General features: G+C 35.2%; 1 protein-coding gene across 2 annotated transcripts in view; it reads left to right on the forward strand.

The window, feature by feature from the left end:
- BRINP3 (BMP/retinoic acid inducible neural specific 3) overlaps positions 1-19,968 on the forward strand; it is a 491,613-nt gene that overhangs the window by 328,220 nt on the left and 143,425 nt on the right. For both annotated transcript variants that reach the window (XM_027843476.1, XM_027843477.1), the window contains one exon: positions 18,917-19,022. In XM_027843476.1, coding sequence (XP_027699277.1) covers positions 18,917-19,022 — 106 coding nt within the window. The remainder of the gene's footprint in view (positions 1-18,916; positions 19,023-19,968) is intronic.

Genomic DNA, 19,968 nt, shown 5'->3' on the forward strand with positions numbered 1-19,968 from the left:
AAATTACAGAGCCCCAGATCAAGGAAAAAATCTTGTAAGGAGTCAGAAAGAAATATTCAAATGTCATAGAGGCAGAGTCAGGATCACAATAGGTTCAGCAGTTTCCATGTTAAAGGAACATAGGGCTTAATAATATTCTGGAAGGCAAATAAGCTAAGATAACAACCAAGAATAGTCTGCCCAGCTAAACTGAGTATAATTCTTCAAGAGAAAAAAAATGGATATTTAATGAAATAGAGGACTTCCAAGTGTTCCTGATGAAAAGACCAGAGATGAACAGAAAAATTAACATTCAAACAGAAGAGTCAAGAAAAATTAAAAAGTAAACATGAAAGAACAGTCCTTTTTTTTTTTAAAGAAACAAAGTAGTCAATAAAGTTAAACTGTATACATTCCAATGTGGGAGGATGATGCATGTAAATCTTAAGAATTTTATCATTATTAAGGGAGTTAGAAGGAGTCTACATAGACAGAGAACACAAGGGTAACTAGATTATGTTGGAATGATTAAAAAATAAATTTTAGTGATGAGAAAGGGGCATGTATTGGGAGAACAGAGGAAGGGATAAGTAGAATGGGGAAATTTTCCTCACATAAAAAAGGCACATAAAGATGAGCTTTTATGCTGGAGGGCATAATGGTAGGTGGTGGTGGGGAATGTCTCACTCTCATTGGAACTGGTTCAACAAATAGGGAAGAATACACACACACACACACACACACACACAGAGTTGGGTATGTAAATCTATCTAATCCAATAGGGAAGAGGAGATGTTATGTGTTGGGTAGAGAATGATTAAAAAAAAAAAAGAAGATGGCAGATTAAGGGAGGCAGTGGTAAAAAAAAAAGATTTTTGAGGAGGGACAAGTTAAAGAATGAGAGGGAACTATAAATAGCAGAAAACAGTATGGAAGGAAATAGTAATTAAATCTGTGAATGTGAATAGGAAGAGTTAATTCATAAAATGGAAGCAGATACAATGGATTAGAAACCAGAATCCAACAATATGTTGTGTACTAGAGACATACTTGAAACAGAAAGACACACAAAGGGTTAAAATAAAGGGCTGGAGCAGAATCTATTATGGTTTAGCTGAAGTAAAAAAAAAAAGGCAGGATTAACAATCATGATCTCAGACAAAGTAAAAGCAAAAAGAGACTTCATTAAATGAGATACTTAGGGAGAATACATTTTGCTAAAAGTTACCATAGAAATGAAGCAATATCAAAAAATTTTATAGCAAATTTCTCTTAAAGACCTCATTTCTCATTTGAGAAAGGGAAGTTAAAATATTTCTGAGGTACCACCTCATACCTATCAGAAATGACAAATGCTAGAGGGGATGAGGGAAAATAAATACGTTAATGAATTGTTGTTGGAGTAGTGAACTATTCCAAATATTCTGGAGAACAATCTGGAACTATGCCTAAAGGGCTATAAAACTTTACATATCCTTTGAGCAAGTAATACCACTACTGGGTCTGTACCCTTAAGAGATCAAAGAAAAACAGGGAAAGGATTTTTATATACCTTTTTGTGATGGCAAAGAATTAAAAATTGAGGTGATAGTCATCACTTGGGGAATGACTGAACAACCTGTGGCATGTTATTGTGATGAAGAGGTATTGTGATATAAGAAATGATCAGGAAGGCTGTTTCAGGGGCGAAAAGGTGACAAGGAGACCCATATGAACTAATGCAAAATGAAGTGAGAAGAAGAGAGAGATCATTGGTAATAACAATGTTGTAATGGTGATCAACTCTGATAGAGTTGGGTGCTCTGATTATTACAGTGATCAAAGTCAGTTCCAAAGGACACATGATAATAAAATGCTATCCATGTCTAGAAAAAGAACTAATGAACTCTGAGTGCAAATTGAAGTATAATTCTTTTATTTTTTTTGTTTTGTTTTTGTATTATGGCTAATATGGAAATACATTTTGCATGATTTCACATGTACAATTGATATCATACCATTTGGCTTCTTGCTGGGTAAGGGAGGAATGGTGGTGAGGAAGATAATATGGAAATCAAAAGAAAAAAATAAAAGAATGTTCAAAATAAAAAAACTAATTAATTAAATGTGACTTTTGAATGCTTAAAAAAAGGATATATGGGATAACTTTATTTTTCAAGGCTCTCTTGGGGGGTACTTGCCTCTTCCACAAATACAATTCACACATCCTCTAGTTAGAACAGTATTAAAAATGATAAACACTAACATTTTGTTTAATGAAGCTCATATTTTGGAGCACTTAGAAAATATTATAACCATAGTACCTAAGAATTCAAGTCAAGGAACTAAAAGAAGCCAGAAATAAGTATTTTTTTCTATGTATGTGTCTTACCTTCTATGTACACTTAATACAAAATTGTATTTTGTAAGCACTACAGTTGGTACATTCAAATTAACAAAAGTCTCTAAACTAAATACAATTACTGCAGTGTTATACATTATGCAAAATACGGAGATTTCCTGCCAAGAAGGTTGTGTGAATACGTGGCCTACCTGGCTCCCACTCATCTGCTCTATAGCAAAACTGACTGAATAATGATCAGGAAATCCAATGAGAAACTATAATATGCAACATCTTCAATCTAAGAACTACATAAAAAGACATTTTGAAGTCCATTGGCCTTTCCTGCAAAGTAAACGCCAGTATAACCAGAGACTGGATAAATATAGCCTGCAATCTGCCAACAGTTAGCTTGTAACATTCTATGTTCTAACTCAGCAAGAAAAGAGGGCTACCCTGAGAAAGACCCAGGGTAAACACAAAACCCTGGGAAATAGCAGTAACCAAACAATGACATATCACCTAGTTTAATGCCAGAGAACTCAAGCTAGGGCAGTTGATACCCAGAGTATATGGGTTCCCTAAAACACTGTTCTACGTTGGCAGAGGAGGTTTTCAAGTTCCAGTGATCTGAACTTTAAACATCTGGTGAGAATGGGGGAACCCTAGGAGGTGAAGTTTATTTCAAGACTCTAGGGGACCCAGGTAAAACCAAGAAGGGGTGACCACTTGATCCAAAAGTACAGCAGCAAGCAGATCTAGGTCCTGGCACAGAGCTCCAATTAAAAAACAAAACAAAACTGAAGCTGGGGAAATAAAAGAAAACACTGACCAATATTTTTAAAAAATATCAATCTAACTCCATAACAACTTTGAGTAGAATCACAAAGGAAAATGGTTTTTCCACAGGGAACATATGAATCTCACAAGAATATGGAATAAGTGGTTAAAAATTGAAATAAAATCTCTTAAAGAAAAATGGGTAGTGGAATAAATGACAGGGGATAAAATGATAAAACTTTCTCAAAAAAATAAATCCTTAAAAACTAGGATAAACCATATATAAATTACTCCATGAGATAGCAAGAAATATTAGAACAAAATTGTTTTAAACAGAAAAGTAAGATATATTAATAAACAACTGAGCTGGAAAGAAGTGAAAGAGAAATAATTTAATAATATTCGTATTTCTGAAAGCCAGGGTTAAAAAATCAGGACATTATATTTCAAGAAATTATAAATGAAAATTGTCTAGATCTATTAGAACCAGAGGACAAAGTAAAGTTAAAAAGATTACATCAGTCTTGTTCAGAAAAGAAGCCTAGAAAGAAATGTCATAAATCTGAAATGTTATAGCCAACATTCATAAAGTCCATGTCAAAGAAAAAAAATGTTATAGCATCCAGAAAGATGTACTTATAGTATCAGGGAATTATAGTCTGAATGAAACAAGACCTGGCAACTTATACAATAAACAAGAGGACAAGTGGAGAGCTTAAGGTACAAAATGACAAAAAGCAAAAAAAAAAAAAAAAAGTGGCTTACAACAAGTAACAACAACTTAGCAAAACTCAATATGATTCTACATGGGAAAAATAATTATTTTATGAAATAGAAGACTGCCAGAGATAATGACTTTGGAACAACTAGGTGGCGCAGAGGATATAGCACCAACCCCGGAGTCAAGAGACCTGTGTTCAAATACGACCTCACACACATAACACTTACTAGCTGTGTGACCCTGGGCAAGTCACTTAACCCCACTGCCTAGCCAAAAAGAAAAGATAATGACCTTTACAGTGAGAATTAAAAAAAAAAGGTAGTTGATATCAAATAAAAATAAGGAAATGGCTAGAGAACCCCTGGTTATCTTTCATGAATTCAAATTTTATAAAAATCAGTTATGGAAGTCAGTGATAGGCTTTATCAGAAACAGGTCGTGCCAAATCATTCTTATTTCCTTGTTAGATCATTTTTTATTAAGCTGATATAACATGATTTTCTTTTACTTACTGTTACTCAAAAATAATTTTGTTATTATTTTTGACTAGTTCTATAAAGTGTGCTCTTTTCCAATCTCGTATCACCTGCTAAAGGCTTTATAAACTTCCACATATCACTGACTAAAGTTCGACAAATTACTTTTAGTACCTGATTATTGGTATGGTACTGAATGTACAAATTAATTTATGTAGTATTGTAATTTTTGTTATACTGGCATAACCCAACTGTGAGCATTGTATAACTCCCCAATTGATCTTCCTGTATTTTTGTAAAAAAAAAAAGTGTGGGGATGTGGGAGTAGTTTATAAATGCATTAATATAGGATAACTAAAATGGTAGATCAGAGGAATGCTCTCGATATTGTTTACACAGATTTTAGCAAAACATTTGAGAAAAACCTCATTCTCTTTTTGAAGAAAAGACGAGATGTGGACTAGATGATAACACAGTTAGATATCTTCAGAATTGGTCTAATAGCCAGATACCAAGAGTAGTTGTCAGTTTGATGTTAGCTTGTTTAAAGCTCTTCAGTAGAATACCCAAGAAATCTAGGTTTTCTTGCCATACAATTTATTAAAAGAAGATTTGGGGGAACATAACTGTCTTCCCATATTTGAAGGCTGTCATCTGAGTGGGGATTAGAGTTTTTTGTTTAAGAATTGCCGCAAATAAATAAGTAAATATATATATATATATATATATATGAATATATATACACCATGAACAAAGGTAACAGAGCAAGTGTTATTGTTTATCTGCAGGTTGCATTCTTCTAACCCACAAAAGCTGCTTAACAATTAAATCATTCTAGATTGTTCCCAGGAACTGAAATAAAATTCACTGGCCTATACTTTTCATGCTCTATTCTCTTCCATTATTGAAAATCTGGAATTTGCTTTTATTGAGCAATAATAGAAATGATGGTTGAAAGATGCTAAAAAGCAAATTGTTAAGAAGCAAATTTAGGCTTGATATCAGAAAAACAAACAAACAAACACACAGAAAAACAAACCTAAAACTTTTCCCCCGGTGTTCATTTGTTCGGTCATATCCAACTCTATGTGACCGTATCGCCTTTTGTCCATGGGGTTTTCTTTGGAAAATGATACTGGAGTGGTCTGCCATTTCCTTCTGCATTGTGTCCCCATTTTGCAAATGAGGAGCTGAGGCAAATAAAGGTTAAGTGACTTGCCTAGAGTCACATAGCTGTAAGTATCTGAGGCCAGATTTGAACTCAAATTTGAACTCTGAGTCCAGCACTTAATCCATTACACTACCTAGCTGACTCTTCTCCCAATTAGTGCTATATAAAAGTGGGATAGTCTACCTCAGAAGCTAAGTGGATTCTCTTTAAATTGGATATCTTCAAGAAGGAAGTTGGATGACTACTTTTATAGAGGTTATTCTTTATGAGAAATGAATTGGACTACATAGCCACTAAAGTATCTTCCAAATCATTTTTTTTTTGATTTGCCCATCCACCCAAATCTTTTCTACTCTAGACTGAACATGTCTAATTTTTTTCAACTTATTATCATACTGTATGCCATGAATTTGAAGTTCTTCCGAACATGTTTTCACTCCACATAACATTCCAACTTATTAATTCCCTTTGTAAAATATAGTTCCTTGATGTGTGGTGTGACTAGGACTCCTGTGTACAGCAGAACCATTACCTTCCTAAGTCAACGTGTGGGTGTGTATATATACAAGTATAGCTTTGGAAATTTTTAAAGATGCACTTTATTTTCTAAATAGTGCTCTCCCTGCTTGTCCTCCCTTCCCTTTCCCCCCTACCAAAAAAAAAAAAAGAAAAAAAAACCTTTCATTTTTCTTTCCTGCTATAATATTAGTATATCTCTTTTCAATATCTTAATCATTACCATGGTTCTGGTTCTTAACTGACTGAGCACTATAGGTGGTTTTCTCATTCATGCTAAATTGTACTGTTTATTTGTGAAACTGAAAACAGTTATACCCAAAGAACAAGAGTATTTGTGTATTATTAGAAAAAGCAGAACTTTTTAAATAGCTTCTTTGCCTTTTATAAACTTATATCAATAGCTTTATACTGTTACTCAACATTTATCACTACCTGAAGGCTTTTAGATATTAAGGAACAACATATTTCTATTTTTCCACATGATAGTATATTCTCTGTATTATAGGTCCTTACAAAGTCACTGCTATATAAAGACGAAGATCCTGTAAGCTGCCTTCTAGCAAAAGAATGAACTGTGATTTAAATGTGTTACAGCATATGGTATTTCTTAAATGATCTTACACATGAATATGATTATTATGTAATATTTTGAAATTATTAAACATTGATTTTAATTTATTTTTACATTAAGATATTTCATCTCAATGACCTAAATAAAGACCATTTACTATTTTTATTTGCACTTTGAAGGCTTTGTCTGTTTTTCTCTCATTAGGCTTTGTGAAGGATTCAGGAAATTATTACACGCCCCTTTAAGAGTCGAGGAATTCCCTATGGGAGTTTAGTAATCAAGACTTACATCCATGAAAAGATAAATTCATTTGGATATGTAACATTATAATTGCCTTTTTCCAGTGAGTGACAACTTTAAAGTACCTGCATATCAAATGCACAATGCATGACTTTAATAGGATAACATTTAAAATATGTAATACTTAATATTTGCTAGCAAGATTGTGATCAGTACCTATATGACATAGTAGAATATACATTGACTTGAAATCAAAGTTTCACTTGAATTTCAATTCTGACCCTCTCTATGTGATTTGAATCTGTTTCCTCATTTGTAAAATGGTAGTTTAAAAAAAATGTTCAATTACTACTTCACAGGATTTTTGTGGGGAAAGTGCTTTGCAAATAACCAAGCATGATGCAAAAGTCAACTTTTACTGGCAGTACCTTTGTTTGAGAGAAAATATAAGCTTAATAGGAGAAAAAGCAATGTTTTATAACAATAAACATACTATTTGATAGTTTTCTTGTTAGTAGCTAATTCAATCAAATAGAATGGAGAAGATTCTATAATGTAAACATCAGCCTAGTGTAGTGGTAATAACTTTCTCACTAAAATTGCATAGAAGCTCCTTATAGGACATGGACCATGCCTTTTCTCAATTTTGCCCTTTGTCTCCTGAACCTATTTTCCCATGCTGCTGTTTCTGTTATCTTTCCTTTCCCTAAGCACTTATATGCATAATCCTCATCCCTGTTTTTAATATAGCTTCATAAATGTACTCTAATCATTTAATATTTGTATATTCTCTGCACTATGAGGTTGTTAGCCATTGGAGAATAAGGATTGTTAACTAAAGGAAAATAAGTGTGCTCAATTTTGCTCATTTTGTAGGTACCATAAATCTAAATAGGGGAAGTTCATCTGTTGTGATTGATTTGGTTGGTAATCAGTTTCACTGTCTGGTCTGGGTGGTTGACTGAGCTGACTACTTCATTCACCCCAAATGATTAAACCTATTTGCATATTTTCACTGATTTTAAAGATGATCTTAAAGAAGTGGTTTAAGGATTAGTACAATTTTGGGAGCCAAGATGGTGGAGGGAAAGCATTGACTGTCTTGAGCTCTCTCCCAAAGCCCTCCACATACCTAAAAAAATGGCTCTAAACAAATTCTAAAGCAGCAGAACCCACAAAAAAGACAGAGTGAAACAAATTTCCAGCCCAAGACAACCTGGATGACTGATCGGAAAGGTATATTGCGCCAGTCAGGGAGAAGAGCATAGTTTGGTGTGGGTGCGTAGGCCGCAGCAACCTGGGAGCAGGCCTCAGAGGACTGAATCGCAGGCAGCTGTGGCAGTCTCCAGACTTCTCAACCCAGGAACGCCAAAGACAACGTGGAAGGTCAGTGGGAAAAGTCTGTGACTGCGGTGAGAGAGGAGCTAGGTCTCAGCCTCAAGTCTGGAACACGGCCCGGGGCCGTGGCTTTTTCCTGAGCTTCTGGCCCACAGACTGAGAGGGAATCAAGTGGCTGATCAGAGGGGAATTTCAGGGATCTCTTTGCCAGAGGTGAGGCAGAAATCTCTTGCTCAGCCCGTGCTTGGATCTGAGTCACAGTTCTGAGGGGCGGTCCTGCGGCGAGGAGGAGTGCTGGTGTGGTGGAGCTTGTTGTGGTGGTGGAGAGAAAACACTTCACCCTTTACCATAGCACCTTGGAAGAACTGAAAATTTACAGGTCCCCAGAAGTATCTCTGAAAACAGCTGTACAAACCCCTGAAGCTTGGGAAAATACAATCTTCACATGGGAAGCAGACTTTTACCTTAACAAACAGTTTAAAACTCAAGTAGTTGGCCAGGATCATGAGTAAGCAGTGCAAAAAGAGTCAGACTATATTATCTTACTTTGGTGACAAAGAAGATCAAAACATACAACCAGAAGAAGACAACAAAGCTAAAGATCCTACATCCAAAGCCCCCAAGAAAAATATGAATCAGTCCCAGGCCTTGGAAGAGCTCAAAAGGGATTTTGAGAAGCAAGTAAGAGAAGTAGAGGAAAAATTGAGAGTGATGCAAGAAAATCATGAAAAACAAGTCAACAGCTTGCTAAAGGAGACCCAAAAAAATACCAAAGAAAACAACACCTTAAAAAATAGCCTAACCGAAATGGCAAAAGAGGTCCAAAAAAGCCAATGAGGAGAAGAATGCCCCAAAAAGCAAAATTGGACAAATGGAAAAGGAAGTCCAAAAGATTACTGAATAATTAAAAATTAGAATAGAGCAATTGGAAACTAGTGACTTGATGAGAAATCAAGACACTGTAAAACAAATCCAAAAGAATGAAAAATTAGAAAACAATGTGAAATATCTCATTGGAAAAACAACTGACCTGGAAAATAGATCCAGGAGAGAGAATTTAAAAATTATTGGACTATCTGAAAGCTATGATCAAAAAAAGAGTCTAGATATCATCTTTCAAGAAATTATCAAGGAAAACTGTCCTGATATTTTAGAACCAGAGGGCAAAATAGAAATGGAAAGAATCCACCGATCTCCTCCTGAAAGAGATCCCCAAAGGAAAACTCCCCTAGGAATATTGTAGCCAAATGCCAGAGTTCCCAGGTCAAGGAGAAAATATTGCAAGCAGCCAGAAAGAAACAATTCAAGTATTGTGGAAACACAATCAGGATAACACAAGATTTAGCAGCTTCTACATTAAGGGACCACAGGACATGGAATATAATATTCCGGAGGGCAAAGGAGATGTGATTACAACCAAGAATCACCTGCCCAGCAAAACTGAGTATAATCCTGCAGGGGAAAAAATGGTCATTCAGTGAAATAGAGGACTTTCAAGCATTCTTGATGAAAAGACCATAGTTGTATAGAAAATTTGAATTTCAAATACAAGACTCTAGTGGAACATGAAGAGGAAACAGGAAAGAGAAAATCATAAGAGGCTTAAATAATAATAAGAGGTTGAATTGTTTACATTCCTGCATGGAAAGATGATATTTGTAACTCATGAGACCTTTGTCAGTATTAGGGTAGTTGGAGGGAAAAAATTATATGTACATATATATAGATATAGATAGACAGATAGATAGATAGATAGATAGATAGATAGATAGATAGATAGATAGATAGATAGATAGATAGATAGATAGAGGGCATGGGGTGAGTTGAAAATGAAGGGGTCATATCTGCAGAATAAAATTAAGGGGTGAGAGAGGAATATACTAGGAGAAGGAGAAAGGGAGAGGTAGAATGGGGTAAATTATTACACAAAAAAACAGAAAAGAAAAGGCTCTTATAGTGGAAGGGAAATAGGGAAAGGTGACAGGGTATGAGTGAATCTTATTCTTATAGGATTTGACTTAAGGAGGGAATAACATACACACTCAATTGGGTGTGGAAATCTGTTTTACCCTGCAAGAAAATAGGAGGGGAAGAGGACAAAAGAGTAGGGGAATGATAGAGAGGAGAGCAGATTGGGAAAGGGAGTAATCAGAAGCAAATACTGAGGAGGGACAGGGTCAAAAGAAAGAATAGAATAAATGGGTGGGCAAGATAGGATTAAGGGAAGCAGAGTTAGTTTTTCACAGCATGTCTACTATGGAAGTGTTCTGCATAACTGCATATATATAACCTATATTTAGTTGCTTGACTTTTCAATGAGGGTGGGTGGGGAGGGAGGAAGGGAGAAAATTTGGAACCCAAAATTTTAAAAACACATGTTTAAAAAAATGTAAAATAAATACCAGCCCTGCATCACAAAAAAATAAAAACAGATTAGTACAATTTCAAATATATGAACAAAGGTAACAGCAAGTATTATTGTTAATCTACAGGTTACCATTTTTGTAACCTGCATAAGCTGCATATGTTTATTTTTCTGGGTTAAAAATTAATTTAGTTTCTGACATTTAAAATCTGCCTTGAAAAATTACTTTCCTAATGCCTTTCTCCAGCTATAAAAAAAGAATATATATAAATGATTTTTCAATAAGGCATCAAGACTACATAGACTGTTAATAACAAAAAATATATAGATTATACTCAAGAAGTCAAAATATCTTAGTCTATAAACAGTATTGTATCACCATTATGTTGTGATGAAGTGGTGAATTTTTAATGCAAGATTTCAGGTTTGTGGGCCCAAGTACCATTTTTAACTTCACATTGGGTTTGTAGGACTGTGGGCATTTTTTTTCTAGCTGAATTCAAAAGAAAATTAATTTATTTTCCATGAAAATATTACCTGTTTCCATTTTTTTATCTAAATAAAATGTGTTCTGAAATACTTGTTTATGCTGTTGTACTGCCTCTTTTGCTTTAGAAGGTGGCTTCTTTGCTTTCATTTCTATAAAACCCTCTAACTGTGAAAACACAGATGTAACTGGAATTAAACAGGGCATAGAAAATATCAAGCAAAATGTATTTATTGCTATATTTTATTATACTTTGTATTTTTTGTCTCTGTGCTTAACATGAGGTCTAATAAGATCCATATAAATTGCCAGCAAAGTAGGACAAATATACAGAAATAAATTCACATAATTAAAAGGGACTACCCTTGGGAGCAGACAAATATGGTTTTCAGTTTATGTTGACTCTTTTGCACATCTCCTTTTTAATAATGCTTTCTACCTCCTTCTTTCAAGTGGTTAGCTAATGCTGCCCAGAGGTCCTCATTCAGGGGTGCCCAGAGACCCCTTCCTGGGACCTGGGCAGTGATCACTCTTCTTTTCTTCCTTTGTAATCAACACTTAGCCTTTCCTGCTTTTTCTTCTCTTCCTGTCTTTACAATTGGTAGACAAGGGTTAATAATCAGAGTAAATTCATTTGTTTGAAAAAGGTAGAATTTTTAAAAATAATATTGTTAAAATAATTACAAAAATCCTATGACAATGCCTCATTTCACTGCAGAGATAAACCTGGGTTCTTAATAGGAATTCAAGTGGAACAGAAGATGTGGGAGGCTATGCCAAGCTGGAAATGATTCAAGTAGCATTCTGTGAACAGCTTAGGCCTGCTCTGTGAGGACTAGGCAACCCTAAATGCTGAAGAGGTCATTGGTAGTGGTATTAGTGAGAGTACTTGACTTGCAATGAAGATGATTTGGATTCAAATCATATCATTATATTTGCTGGCTTTATGCCCAAGTGAAAAGAACTTGACCTCTCTGAGACTTAGATTTCTTGTCTGTTAAATGGGTACGATAATATCATTAACACTTTTGTTTCAGGATTATTGTGGGAATCTAATTAGATTTTGTTATGAAAATCAATGTACATTTAACTGTGTGCCAGGCACTGTGCTAAGTTCTGAAAATAAAAAGAGGGTAAGAATCCAGTCTCTTCTCTCAAGAAGCTTAAGGTCTAATGAGGGAGACTTCCAGGCATTTTGGGATAGCCAGTAAAATTGCAGAGTTGGGAGAAGGGTCTTGTGCAAGGCTACTTGGAAAGGGAGTAAAGTAAAGAATGCCAGAGAGGTAGGAAGAGGCCAGGGTATGAAAGTTTTTAAAGGCCAAATAAAGGATTTTATGTTTGATGCTGGGTGTAATAGGAAGCCACTGGTGCTTATTAAATAGGTAGTAGCATGGACTGATGGATGACAGTCTGCATCAAAGTGAAGATAGAATTAATAGGACATGGGAACAGATTAAATATGAGAGTCAGCACGTGAGAGAGTGAAGAATCAAAGATGATTATTGGTTTGTGAGTTTGGGTTCCTGAGAAGATGGTGGAGCCCTCCATAGTAATGGGAATATTAGTAAGAGGGGAATATCTGGAGAAGAAGATAATGGTTTCAGTTTTGTGTCTAATAGGACATACAATACTGTAGGTTAGTAGAGAGGTTAGGGTTGGACAAATTGATCTGAGAATCATTGGCAATGATATGATAATTGAATCTAGATGATGAGATCACCAAGTGAATTAGTCTAGTGGGAAAGAGGAGGAAGACGCAGGATAGAACCTTGGAGCACATTCAGAGTTAGCAAGCAGGAGGACCTGAATGAAGATCCAGTAAAGGATACTGAAGTAGGTCCGAGGAGAATCAGGAAAGAGAATTGTTGTGAAAACCTAGAGAGAAGAGAGTATTAAGAGAAGAGGGTGATTGACAGTGTCAAAGACTACAGAGAGGTCAAGATGGATGAGGATTGAGAAAATACCATTAGATTTGGTCATTCAGGACTGTTTATGAGTTTATGTTTATGAGAGTGAACTGTTAAAGTTGAATGATGACAGCAGAATTAAGAAGAGGGTGAAAGAAAGGAAATGGAGACACCAATTGTAGAAGGCCTTTTCAATGAGTTGGGCCAAGAAAGCAGGGAGAGGTATAGGATGATATCTAGTGGAGAATGATGGCTAAAGCAAAATATTTTTTTGAGAACAAGCCAATTTTGGGCAAGTTTGTGGGCAGTGGCAAAGTAGCCAGTAGACAGGGAAGGACTGAAGATTAGTGAGAGGGTAGAATGATTGGAGGGGCAACCTGTTAAGATCTCTTGTACATATAGAGGAGTTTGTTTTAGTAAGCAGAAGAAAAGGGCCACTCCTTTATGTGTGTAAAATGTGTAAAACTTAAAGACTTGTACAATTTCACTTATTGTAATTAATTGATCACTAATTGATAAATTGTTTGGGCAAAGAAACTTGTGATGCACAATAGAAAATTAATCAATGACTTTTATGTGGTTCCTTTCTGTATCTATTGTAACATTGGCAAAGTGGTTGAAATAAAGGAAGAGAACAATAAAAATATCCTGCCAGTTTTTAGGCAATCTACAAATATTAAATTAACTGTTAATAATCTAAGTATGATATCTCTGTCCAATAACTAATGAATTGCTATTCTAAGAAGAAAAGAAATAGCATCAATATTGACATTCTTTCTACAAATTAAACCAGTATACTTTAAGGATGGTATTATCAAATGTAAAGATGTCTTGCAGATTCTCCTGAAGATACACGTCGAGTTATTGCCTAAGTTGATTTCATCATGTGCCCACAGACAAGAAGAAACACCATTTGAATGGATAGTTTGCCTTGAATAGCTCAAACTTGGTGTAAACAAAAAACACATCATGGAGATAATTGTACCTTAAGTGACAGCTTTGGTGGCAAAGGATAAAAAATTAGAGGAATTTCTTTGAAATATCTGACAAAGTCACCTAAACAAAGTCAATCTATAGCTTAATGTTCACTGATTTCAATATGGAGAGGACAATGAGAAAGTTGAAAAATATATTGGAAAATATCATTCTCCATTAAAAGATGAATAATGAGAGACTCGGAAGCCCCAAATAGCAAACACACAGTGTGTGTAATAAGAGACTGTGTGTGTAATAAATATGGATATATATATATATATATATATATATATAATTTCTTTTTAAAAATTATAATTTTTAAAAACTTGGTCAGCACTGAAGACCATAAATATTGAATATATACATAAGGATGGGAAATAATGGATTACTGATATTGGACTCTTTTTTGAGGCTACTCTCTGTGTTAAGTGAAACTATGAACTAGTTAGAATAAAGGTCAAGGTAAATATCAGTTTAGAAAAAAGAAAAAATGAATTAATGAATTTGAAAGGTCTGTCAATTTCATCTTACCTCCTGTGCTTTTCAATCCTGTGACATTGACCTCCTTGCTATTCTTTACATGAGAAACTCTGTGTCCTGACTCTAAACATTTTCACTGACTTGCCCCCTCTTGCCTGGAATGCTTTCCCTCCTCATCTCTGCCTCTTGGTTTCCCTAGCTTCCTTCAAGACCCAGCTTAAGTCTCAACTTCTAGAGAGAACATTTTCAAATCTCTAGTGCTTTCCCTCTGTGGATTGTTTCCTATATATCATGTATGTAGTTTGTTTGCAGCTAATTGTTTGCTTGTCTTCTACCTCATTCAGTTGTGAGCTCCTGGAGTCCTGGACTGTTTTTTGCCTTTCTTTGTATCCCCAGGCTTTGAACAATTTTTGACATGTAGTAGGTACTTAATAAATATTTGCTGTATGACTGACTTATTGAATGAAACATTTGTTAAGTACTTAATATGTGCAAAGCATAGTGCTAAGCTCTAGGAATACAAATAAAAAAGGAAGATAGTCCTTACTCTTAAGGAGTTCACATTTGAATGTGGCAGATAACATATATGGAAGGTTTCAGCTGTAATCCAAGTAGAAAGATATTATGGTCCTTAACAGTGGTAAAGAAGATGGTAATGCGTCTTCTTTAATGTCATTTCAGCTGACAAAATCCTATCAGTTTCTAATGCTGAACCATTTGACAGTGCCAAAGATATTGATGTCATTACTTTATTTTCTAAGTCTTTAATAAAAGTGGCTGTAGCATCTACAAAATCTGTATCTCCACAAAAGTTATTTCCAAGGAGGATGGCTATGTGCATTGGACTAGAATCATTAATATTCCAAAAGAACTTATGTTCATCTTCCTGGTCTATTTCCATCAGGGTTTTTGGGAAGATGGTGGTTGAAGTGGTAGATGTGGGGGTTTGACTTGCCTGGCACATGCTGTCCCCTGACTTTCCCTTTGGGAGCTCTTCTCCTTCAACTAGGCATGCTTTTCTGTCCTGTATGTGACAGCTGGTTGACAGCTGGTGGGAGTGACAGGCCCCCCTCTCTATAGGAATTGCTTCTCTAGACATTGGCAATGAGAGCTGGCTTGAAAGTAGAACTGATAATGAGGGAGGTTCTGCCACTTCCAGGGCTCCTTTGGCCATCTGTCTGTTGGTGGCAGTAGATCAGCATTTGTTGCTGGTAGTGATGAGAAAGGTGGGCCCCTTCTCCACAATGATTTCTCTCCTCAATGATAGCAGCATGTGCTGAGTCACAGAAGCAGGTCTGGTGGTTTGGAGGACATTCCTATTTCCTTAGTCCTGGAGCTCACAATCCTTGGCCGTTTCCATCATGATCTGAGGGAAGACAATGGACGAGGTAGTGGTGTTGGTTTAATCCATCTGGTACATGCAGATTCCCATGTCAGCTTCAGGGTACCTTGTAGTTTATTCAAGCCTGGCCTGCCTTCCCCATGAGGGATTCTAATAAAATTCTGTGTGCAATTACAGTAACTTCAACTTTACTGATGTAAATAGGCTACTGTCCCTGAAAAGATGTGAACTGCATAAATGTTTAATGACTCTGCTTGTCATCATTTCTTTGAGAAATTCAACTGACACAAAATAGTCATCACAACAGGAAGGTCAAGAGTATACCTCACAAATACTTGATCTTGCTATCAAGCAAAAAAAAAAAAGAAAGACAAGGGCAACCGTGGTTTGGGGGACAAGCTCATTTAGAGAATATTGTCAAGTGCAGCAGATAACATGTAGAATCACTCCAACAATGAAAATACTGGAGACAATGAACCAGCAGAGGAGCTTGGTTTAATATCCCACCTAAGGCAGTTCATTTGAAAATCTGAAGATGAAATTGGAAGGAAATAGAGGACATGGGATAGAATCACAAAGGATGAGGTGTATAGATAGATCTTAATCAGCATTAATGAAATATATCATTGTCAATAAGATCACAGATGCACCAAAGTACTAAAGATCCTAAATAACACTGTATAGGAGACACTTTGCCCTGACTTAAAGCCAGACCTATTAAGGGGGCTTCTTTAAAAAAGTGTAATAGTTGATGGAGGGAGTAAGTGTTGAACCATAAGTATAAAATCTAGATTTTAAAAGAGAATTTGAGAACAATCTTAATCCAAAGGCCAGAACAATATATTAATTTTTTAACATTTTTATGTGTTATTTCTCGTTAAAATGAGTTGTTGAAAGCCCATCATAACCTCCTCCCTTCCCACTTTTCCAATCTTCTTTCACCTTCTTTCACATTCTGTACCTCAGCAACACTGGCCTCCATCTCCCAACTATGTGAAATTCTATGGACTGTCCCCATACCTGGAATGCTCACCTTCCTTATCTCTGCCTCCTGGCTTCTTTCAAGTCCTAAATAAAAGCCCACCTTCTATAGGAAGCCTTTTCTAATCCCTTTTAATTCTAGTGCCTTCTCTTTGTTATTTCCCATTTATCCTGTACATAGTCATTTGCTTATTGTTGTTTACCCCAATAAACTAGAAATTTTATTTTTACCTTTTTTTGTATCCCCAGAACATAGTAGGCATTTAACATTGTTTTATTGATTGATTGGTTAGGCACTGAAAATAGAAATCTGGGGAGAATGGCCGATTTTGTACTTTCAAGGAACTTATACTCTCATAGAGCGTCGGTGCATCTGTGTACCAGCTCTAAGTTATACAAATGAACTTTACCAAGGCACATGGGAGGGATCAACAATTTTTTTTCAAAATTTTTTTTTATTAGTTTTCAACATTCACTTTTATAAGATTTTGAGTTTTAGATTTCCCTTCCCCTCCCCCTCCACAAGAGGGCATGCAATCTAATATAGTCTATACATGTACAATCTTATTAAACATATTTCCCCATTAGTCATTTTGTGAAAGAAGAATCAGAACAAAAGGGAAAAACCACAAGAAAGAAAAAAACCCAAACAAAAAAAGAAAATAGTGTGCTTTGGAGATCAAATATTTTAAAAGAGATTAGAAAAGAGACTTTATGTGGAGGCAAAGGCATAGTGAAAAGCGAGAGATATCAGGGAGGATGAAGTCAGTGAAGCCAACCAAAACAGAAATTGTGGTCTTTTAAGCCTGAGATGATGAGAGACTGGACTAAAGTGGCAGCTGTGAGAATGGCCTAGAAGAGTTAAAATATGAACAGTATTTCAGAAGAACAATCTAAAAGGCTTAGCAACTGATCAGGGGTAGGAAATGAAAAAGAAGAATGAACCAAAGATTACTATGTGAGAGAATGTAACATTTCAAAGATGAGAAAGCTGGGAGTAGAAACTGGTTTGGAGATAGATTGATAATGATGGAATGTTATACATGGTTGGTTTATTGAGGGAAAAAAAAATAGGATGTTGTAGATGTCACTAAAATGCAGATACTACCTAAGTGTGTGATTTGAGTTGTAATGTCACTAATAAATACTTTCCAGGTTACTATTTTTGGTCATAATAATGATTTCAGGTTTGAGGACTACCAACAATTGTTGCTTTAGGGAAAATATTTCTCATGTAAGAATATAGCCTTTATTTTACATGTTCATGCGGTGTGTCCCTATATCAGTCTGTGAAATGAAGACTGATATACCACTCTATTCTGTGTCATTTATTAATTATTGATTGAGAAGTGTATTTAATCATTGGAATCAGTACTTAGGAATTAGTTTGATTTAAAAGGCAGTTTGACTTCTTAACATTAGAGTCTATGAGGAAATTTGATTTATTAATTAAATAAATTAATTTATTATTAAATTAATTAAATTAAACTCTTATAAGAATTTAACTTTCCTATCTGGGCTGATAGCCTTGATTCAATCTATCTTAACATGGAATGAAGGAGGGAGGATAATCTTTGTGTTCATAAGATGTTCTGCCTGCTTACAAGAGTAGCATGGGACCACTCTGACTTAGGGAGTTGCCTAAAATAAGACTATACAGATGATGTTGGCTAACTCATTGCCTTGGACTGTGGAAACCCCCTTTTGCAAGTCAGCATGATTATGCCAAATGTAAACCCACCCTATGTGTTTACCCTACTTCTACTATAGACCAATCCCAATTCTAGTTTAGCATCATTGAACCATATGTAATCAACTGCATAAAAGACTGTTCTGTCTGCATTAAAACAACTTGGCCACTGATGTTTTGGGATTTCAGTTTATTGGCAACTGCTAGTCTTGTTAATAAAATGATCATGCTTGAAATTTTGTTTCTCAGTTGCTCTTCATTGCAGATTTTTTTCATGACAAGGGGTTTATCTAATGACAACAAGTGAATGGTATTTATGATCATAGAGAAAATTTCAGCATGTTCTTAAAATATTTCTGTGGGGCCACAAGGAAGAAAATATAATTGGAGGCAAAGGCAATCATTTTTCTCCTCCATGGTTGGAAGTATGTATTCCTGATGCCCTCCCAGCTCCTAGACTTTTGAGTAATATTTACAACCAAAAGTCAAATATTTGTATGTGACAGCTAAACTGAATTAAAATGAACATTTTAAATTCCTGATTCATATAATAAGTTAATGTTTTGTTCATCAGGTAACAGAAACACGAACTGGTCCTCTTGGCTGCAGTAACTATGACAACCTAGATTCAGTCAGTTCGGTTCTGGTTCAAAGTCCTGAGAATAAGATTCAGTTACAAGGTATGTAGATGCACTTTCATTAATTGTATATGAAACAGAATGGCATTTATTAAGTGAAATTTCTTTTTTTTAAGGTAATGTGTAACATATTAGACTTTTAAAACTCTCAGTTAAAAGGTCAATTTCCAATTTTTTTCTGATAAATTCTTGAGGACTTTAAGAAAATGTCAGATATTCGCTTTCATAATAGGTAAAACACCTACATACATGAACACACACACATACACACACTCTAGCAATGTGAAGTGAGTTATCCTCTTAACATTTTCAGTACAAAAACCTTTATCTTCACCAATTACTGTGTATTTCTATTTCTCTATGAAACTTTTCTCCTTTCAAAGTTTTAAACATATACATACATACTATAACGAGATAATGTGTTTATATTGTAAATTTAATACCATTGCTCATGGCCTCATTTATCTTCTGCTAAAGTGATCCTATATTTCTTGAAATACCAATTGATATTGTAAATTCAGAGTATCTCTTTCCTTTTTATTATGTTAATGGAAGTGACTTGAGATGTTTCTAGGGTCTACCCTTTTCATTGTATTAGGTAAGTCAATTGAATAAGCTGTCCATCAAACTGGTGACAGTCAAAAGTTATGAACATGTATTTGCATGTCTATGTATCATTACTTACATGTAATCAAACAATGGCTCATAACCCAACGTAGATATACAGTATGTAAACAATGGGCCATTAGTGCCATAAAATATCTGGCTATATTGGATTCATTGATTGGGGGATTATCTTTCGGGTGAGGTTGAGGAGAAAGGAGAAAGAGACAGAGAAGAAAAGATTGCCTTGTTTTGCCCCATTATTTCAGCTATATGGGGCTAAATTAGCTGTTTATTCACATTTTATGCAGAAGTTTCTAGGATAACAATTCAGTTTGACTTAATGAAATTTGTCTCATTTTCAAATTCAAGGAATTTGGTAACA

The sequence above is a fragment of the Vombatus ursinus genome, unplaced genomic scaffold (assembly GCF_900497805.2).
Source record: "Vombatus ursinus unplaced genomic scaffold, bare-nosed wombat genome assembly UNPS02014909.1, whole genome shotgun sequence".
NCBI classification, from domain to species: Eukaryota; Metazoa; Chordata; class Mammalia; order Diprotodontia; family Vombatidae; genus Vombatus; species Vombatus ursinus.